Here is a 7,730-nt window from a genome sequence, read left to right on the forward strand (position 1 = left end):
GCCGGATGGTCAAACGGTGAATGCGAATCAATTGGGTTCGGTCACCTTAGAGGGTGGTTTGGTGCTTGATAATGTGTTATTTGTTCCCCACTTAAATTGCAATTTAATTTCTGTAACTCAACTTAGTGATGAAAACCGATGTATAATTCAATTCACTAACAAAATTTGTGTTATTCAGGACCAGTGGACGAGGACGGTGATTGGCGTGGGTGAACGACAAGATGGACTTCACTTTTTCCGAGGTGTGCCGCATGTGAAGGTTCTAGCAGTGGATTGTGTGGTGGATCTTTGGCATCAACGAATGGGTCATCCGTCGGAGAAAGTTCTAAAGTTACTTCCACCTGTGAGTAACTCTATTAGAAAGAATAATGATGTGTGTGATGTATGCCCTCGGGCAAAACAATCTAGAGATAGTTTTCCTGTTAGTGAGAATAAAGCTAGTGGTTTGTTTGATTTAGTTCACATTGATTTATGGGGTCCGTACAAGGTAGCATCGTCTTGTGGTGCTAAATTGTTTTTGACAATAGTGGATGATTTTTCTAGAGGTGTTTGGGTTTATTTGATTCGAAATAAAACTGAAGTTGAAATTACCTTTCTCAATTTTATTGCCTTGATTAAACGACAATTTAATAGAGATATAAAGGTTGTTAGAAGTGATAATGGTACTGAATTCAATCACCTTCAAGATTATTTTGTTCGAAATGGTATTATTTTTGAATCATCTTGTGTGGGAACACCTCAACAAAATGGGAGAGTAGAGAGGAAACATCAACATATTCTTAATGTGGCACGGGCTTTGCGTTTTCAAGGACAACTTCCTATAAAATTTTGGGGTGAATGTGTGTTGACAGCATGTTATTTGATTAATCGAACTCCTAGCTCTGTGATTCAAAATAAAACTCCATATGAGATGTTGTTTGGTAAAATTCCCCCATATGAGCTTATAAGAGTGTTTGGATGTTTATGTTATGCACATAATCAACGAAGTAAAGGAGATAAATTTGAGTCGCGGAGTAGAAAATGTGTTTTCTTGGGTTACCCTTTTGGGAAGAAAGGGTGGCAATTGTTTGATTTGGAATCCCGGGAGTATTTTGTTTCACGGGATGTGAAATTCCATGAACGTGTGTTTCCTTTTAAGGAGAATTTGACAGACACTAGTGATCACTTAAAGGCTTCGAGTGTGTTTGGTGACTTGGAGTTTGGATACGATGATGAAGAGGATGAATTTTTGGCATGGCATAGTGGTGCATTGGCGGATAAGGGTGGTGTGATGAGTGCGAGGGAGGTGGCTGGCCAGCCGAATGTAGCACGGCAGCCACACGCAGCTGACCAGCCAATGCCAGAACCAGCGCACGCTGGCAGCCCGCAGGGTGGCAGGGCAGCAGCGTCTGATATGGGCGCTGGAAAACCAGCGGACGCTGGCAGCCCACGAGACAGCAGAGCTGCTGCTTCTGCTCTGGGCGCTGGAAAACCAGCGAGCGCTGGCCTAGCAACACCATCAGCAGGTGCTGGCAGCTCGCTGGACCAGCAGCCCCAAGATGCCGAAGCTCGGGGAGCTTCTGTTCTAGCCCCGAGTGGTCAGGCTCCGGGGTCCGACGGTGTACAGCAGCAGCAGTTCAGGGGGGACAAGGACGGTGTAGGGGCGGTTTCCGGTGAGGTAATTTCCGGTGAAGAAGAATTGGGTCGGGGAAAGAGAGTAAAAATTCCTTCGACAAAATTGCGTGATTGTGTCACTCACACTATTCGGAAAAGTAAAAGTCCACCTACACCCGCGACATCATCCTCGTCAGGTACTCCCTATCCTATAACATATTATGTGAATTATGATCGTTTTTCCGAAAAACACAGAAATTACATTGCTGCAGTGACAGAGGCAAGAATTCCGAGATCTTTCAAAGAAGCAATGCAACATGAAGGTTGGAGAGAAGCTATGGCCTTAGAAATAAAGGCTCTCGAGGATCAGGGGACTTGGACACTAGAAGATCTTCCGGTGGGGAAGAAGGCACTTGGAAGCAAGTGGGTTTACACCGAGAAGAGAGATGAGGCAGGAAACTTGTTGCGTTTGAAAGCAAGATTGGTGATCCTTGGCAATCATCAGGAGGAAGGCATTGACTATAATGAAACATTCGCACCCGTAGCAAAAATGTCAACGGTACGTATTTTTCTAGCAGTTGCCGCAATTAAAAACTGGGATGTACATCAAATGGATGTGCATAACGCTTTCTTGCATGGTGATCTAGAAGAAGAGATATATATGAAAGTTCCACCGGGGTTTCAGAAGAACAATTCTGAAAAAGTGTGCAGAATGAACAAATCTTTGTATGGATTGAAACACGCTCCGAGGTGTTGGTTTGAGAAATTGTCCAAGGCGTTGAAGAAATATGGGTTTAAACAGTCATATTCCGACTATTCTCTATTCACTTTTTCGAAGGATGGATTGCAGTTGAGTGTCTTGATTTATGTGGATGACATGATAATTGCAGGAAATAATACACTTGCGTTGGAGAAATTTAAGGCATATTTGAGTGAATGCTTTAAAATGAAAGACTTGGGAGCTGTGAAATATTTTTTGGGCCTAGAAGTGGCGCGTAGCAAGCACGGTTTCTATGTATGTCAACGCAAGTATGCTATGGATATTATTTCTGAGACAGGCCTACTAGGAGCTAAGCCGGCAGATTTTCCGATGCAACAAAATCATAAACTTGCTCTCGCAGAAGGGAAGGAGTTTGCAGATGTTGAACAATATAGGCGGTTGATTGGTCGTCTGATTTATTTGGCAGTCACAAGGCCAGATTTAGCTTATTCGGTGCATATTTTGTCACAATTTATGCAATGCCCCAAAGAGGAACATTGGGAGGCAGCTTTGAGAGTGGTTAGATATTTGAAGAAATGTCCGGGTCAAGGTATTCTCTTGAGGTCGGATAGTAGTCTTCAGTTGGAAGGTTGGTGTGACTCGGATTGGGCGAGCTGTCCTTTGTCTCGTAGATCGTTGACAGGTTGGTTTGTACTTCTTGGGTTATCTCCTGTGTCTTGGAAGACTAAAAAGCAACCAACAGTAGCTACGAGTTCCACAGATGCCGAGTATAGGTCCATGACTATGTTGACATGTGAGTTGAAACACTTGAAACAAATACTTCGATCCTTGGGTGTAGAACATAAACAAGGTATGGACATGTATTGTGATAGTCAATCGGCACTTCATATTGCAAATAATCCAGTGTTTCATGAAAGGACAAAACACATTGAGGTAGATTGTCATTTTATTCGAGATGCCATTAAAGAAGGAGTGATTAAGCCATCGTATGTTTCTACAAAGGTTCAATTGGCGGATATTTTTACAAAAGCCTTAGGGAAGGCGCAATTTGAACTTTTACTTGACAAGATGGGCATTCGCGATCTACATGCTCCATCTTGAGGGGGGATGTTAAGATAATGATTAGGAAAGATTGTATAATATCTTTAGTTTCCTAATTATGTTAATATTTATCTTATTCCTATTATAGTTAGGGTTAGGAATATTGCTTGTAACTATATATACTCCTTACATGTGAATGAGAAGGTTGAGCCGTTTAATTGAATTTGACAATATAGAAGTAAAAGAACATTTGATGTAGCTCAAAATTTGGACATCACCAATTTCCAAAGATTTACCTTTGTCACCCTTAGTAATTCTTATTACTATCTAATAAACCTTTGTCTCTTTTATTCTAATCAAGAAAACCAAAATAACTTCTAACGAATGGTTGTGTATGCAATCCCTTTATTAAAAGTCGATTGTAATTAATATACGCAATCAATTTATTCATAATTAAATCTTAAAAGGCATAAAATTTAAGTGCATAAGCTTGTATTCCGTAGTTTAAAAGATCGAAATTAATTAAGGGCCTTAAATATTAACTTGATCATATCCATATACGTGTTCAATTAAATATGACCTTAATTATAATTGTGGTCTAGCAAATAACTACGTAAAATAAAACCCATTTTATAGTGTCATAAAAGAACCATACATCATATCATAGGTTATATAAAAATTAAATAAAGTCATAATCATAATTATGATCAATATAATGACTTCTATTACTTTACCGACAATTCGAAAGCAAGAAATCTGAAATGCATGTAGTTGGATAAGGATAGTAGTTGTAACGTAGACGTGTAGGTCACACTATCTTCAATTTTAGGGACAAGCTTAGGACATACGTTAATGCAAACCCTATTTTTTTAATTAATAAGAACCCTAATTTGGGTGGTTATGATTGAATTTAGAAAGTAATGTGGACCGTTGGATGAGAGTAGATGGTGGTGGTTGAGAGAACTATCCCACATGAAAATGCCCTGCAAAATCTTGCAAACAACAGCTTGAAGATCTGGACCATTTAATTGACACCCATGACTTTGGGTCGGAGGACGCGGTCATGCGGATATATGATCATAATTATTACTAGTATTTGATATGTGGTGTGGATACAAATCAACAATCTTAATATTCTTGTCAAAATTAATGAGTTATATGTATAATGTGTACATATACTTTGGTATCTTGGGTGGATTTGCGATTTTCATTATACGGAGTAATAATATCTATCAAATCCGGGTGTAGCATATATATGTGGGATTTGTGGTTTATTGTTTAATTTGTACTAAGGCCTAACCCTATGGTGAAATAATCATTAATTTGGGGCCTGTTCACATTTACTTAATTTCAGTTCTGTTCAGTTCAATTCAGCTCCAATCAATTCAGTTCAGCTCCAATTAGTTTAGTTTAGTTCAGTTCTTAATCTCCTTGTTTCATAAAATATTCATTTCATTTAAGTTCAGTTCAGCTCCAATCAATTCAATTCAATTCAGTTCAGCTCAATTTGGTAAGGGCCTGTTCTCATTGACTGAACTTAGCTGAATTGAACTGAACTGAACTGAACTCAGCTAAACTGAACTGAAATAAATATTTTATAAGAGAAGGAAATTAAATTAGGAGCTGAACTGAACTGAAGTGAGTTGAACTGAAACTCAGCTGAACTGAATTTCAACGTAAGAGAACAGGCCCTAAATGTGAACAGACCCTTGATTCATAGCTAATGTGATGTGTGTTTCGGGTAGAAATGTCTTATTTTATGGGTTGATACGTATAAACTTTTAAATAAATCGGATGTACAATAAATATTGTACATCCGTTATAAAGTTACCCCTAAAATAAGCAAAAATTACCCTAATATGGATAAATATTACCCTAACATAAATAAATGTTACAAAGTATTTATACTTTATTGATAAAAGTTACCCAAAAATTTGTAAAAGTGACCCTAAATTTGATAAAAAGTGACCCCCGATGTACAGTAAATTACTGTACACCGGATGTATACAAAAGTTATTGTTTCATGAAATAGTTTTGCTTTTTATATATGGAACCATTGACTAATGACTAATTGACTATATATATCAAATCAAATTCCAAAATCTATCCGCTATAATAATATTGAATCATCATTGATTTTTTTTCAAGTGTAACTTGGTACAAGTACAAGTAATGCAATTTATGACGAAAAGTGAGAGATGAAGAGTTCGACACAAGAGATGACACATTCACACATACATACATAAGTGTATGTACATGAGATAATAGGCTGGAGTGAATTCATTCATCACAAAATAAACTAAAGAAACACAACACAAGAATACACTATACATCCTATACTATACACAAAGGTGATGAGGTGTGTTATTTATGTCTCATGTAGTCATGTGTCGTCGCATGTTGTTACTTGTATTTCATGCATGCATGACGTGCGTACGTATTGTAGCGCGTATATGAATATGGTAGATTTAATTTAGATTAATCATATCTATCTGATCTATATGTTTTAATAAAAAGAGTAGTGAGTAATTGAAATTGATGGCATATTGACTATAATTTAAAGCTATCATCAAATTGATCACAAATAAGTTGAGTAGTGAGTAATTAAAATTGATGGCGTATTGACTATAATGTAGAGCTATTATCAGATTGATCACAAATAAATTGACTACTGAGTAATTGAAATTGATGGCGTACTAACTATAATTTAGAGCTATGATCACGTCGATCACAAATACATTTAACTAATTATTTTACCAAATAATAATGCATAAGTATCAAATTTATTTTTAAAGTATTAAGATTCTGTTATATGATATATATCCATGTCTTTTTAGTCATGATATATGGTGATAAATAGAAAACAAAAACAAAAACAAAATCTTATAAAAATTTATTAAACATTATTTAGAGAAATAGAAAGGAATTGAAATACGGTCGTAGAAAACAGTAAATAAAAGTTATATTATGTACAAAATAATAATTGTCTTAAAAGCTAGGAAGTAATATACACTCTACAGACCAAAAGTAGTGATAAACAAGGGCATGTGCTGTTAAGGGACAACTAACTAATGACTTGCTAATTCTGTCTTCCAATCACAATGCCAACTACACCAAACGTGCTCTAACTATAACCACTTTTATATAATTCTATATGTATATATATAGCACATAGTTTTGTGCTTCATCTCATCATCAATACAACTTTAACTTTCAATTCATTACTTTTAGCATCTACAATTTGTTTCTAACGTGCACAAGATTATTGCAAGCCTTGATTACTGATTCAAAGTTGTTAAGGGATCCATATCGAGCTTGGTTTTTGCTTTCGTGGTCGTGTATCATTAACAATGGAAAAGTGCAACGATAACTTGGGTTTTCATGAAGACACCGAGTTGAGATTAGGGTTACCTGGAACTAATGGATCTAATAAGAAGAAAAGATCATTTTTGGAAACTAATGATGATGAGTCATCTACCACTTCGTGTGTTGAAGATTGCCATGATGATCACCCAACTCCACCACCAAAGTAAGTAGATTGATCACATTTAGATTTAAACGTGTTTTATTTACTTGATTTTTCTTTTTACTATTTTTTTAATTTATATAATTTTTTTCATGATACTAATTGTATTTTGATACTTTTGTTATTTATAGGGTACAAGCAGTTGGATGGCCTCCGATCAGATCTTACAGAAAAAATACCTTCCAAATTACAAAATCGAAAGAAGAATCCACAAGGATGTACGTCAAGGTTAGCATGGATGGAACTCCTTATCTAAGAAAGGTTGATCTAAAACAATACAAAGATTACAAGGAACTCTTAAAGGCATTAGAAGAGTTGTTCACCTTTAAAGCTGGTAAGGATGAACCAACTTATGAAGACAAAGATGGAGATTGGATGTTGGTTGGAGATGTTCCATGGGAAATGTTTATTGATTCTTGCAAACGGCTTAGGTTAATGAAAGGATCTGAAGCAAATTAAGGCTTGGCTTGCTTGCTAGCTAGCTTGGCCTAATTAAATTTTGTTATTATTATATCGCGTACAACGTACGACCCAAGCAATAAATAGACTTGATTCGGATTGTTGGTCAAACTTTCACAATTAATATATGTAATTTTTGAGAGATTGGTTGATAGTCACAAATTTATGTATACGATCCTAGTTTAGTTATATAGTCATCATAAAATACTAGTTAGATCGATTTTTTTTTTTTATTTTTTTTTATTTTTTTTTATTTTTTTTATCAAGTTATAGATCTATATATAACATATATGTATAAACTCATCTCAAAAGTTTTATACCATGAATTAATGTAGTGCTTTCTAGCTCATAATGATCAGTATCCTTTGTATGTTACAGTCTAATACAAGT

General features: G+C 36.0%; 1 protein-coding gene across 1 annotated transcript; it reads left to right on the forward strand.

Annotated features, from left to right (window-relative positions):
- Positions 1-6,565: 6,565 nt before the first annotated feature.
- LOC145604618 (auxin-induced protein 22D-like) lies at positions 6,566-7,651 on the forward strand. Its single transcript, XM_081660521.1, has 2 exons — positions 6,566-6,884; positions 7,013-7,651. The coding sequence occupies exons 1-2, from the start codon at positions 6,706-6,708 to the stop codon at positions 7,338-7,340; spliced, it is 507 nt and encodes a 168-aa protein (XP_081516647.1). The 5' UTR covers positions 6,566-6,705; the 3' UTR covers positions 7,341-7,651.
- Positions 7,652-7,730: the final 79 nt, after the last annotated feature.

The sequence above is a fragment of the Chenopodium album genome, chromosome 22 (assembly GCF_948465745.1).
Source record: "Chenopodium album chromosome 22, dcCheAlbu1.1, whole genome shotgun sequence".
Taxonomy (NCBI): Eukaryota; Viridiplantae; Streptophyta; class Magnoliopsida; order Caryophyllales; family Amaranthaceae; genus Chenopodium; species Chenopodium album.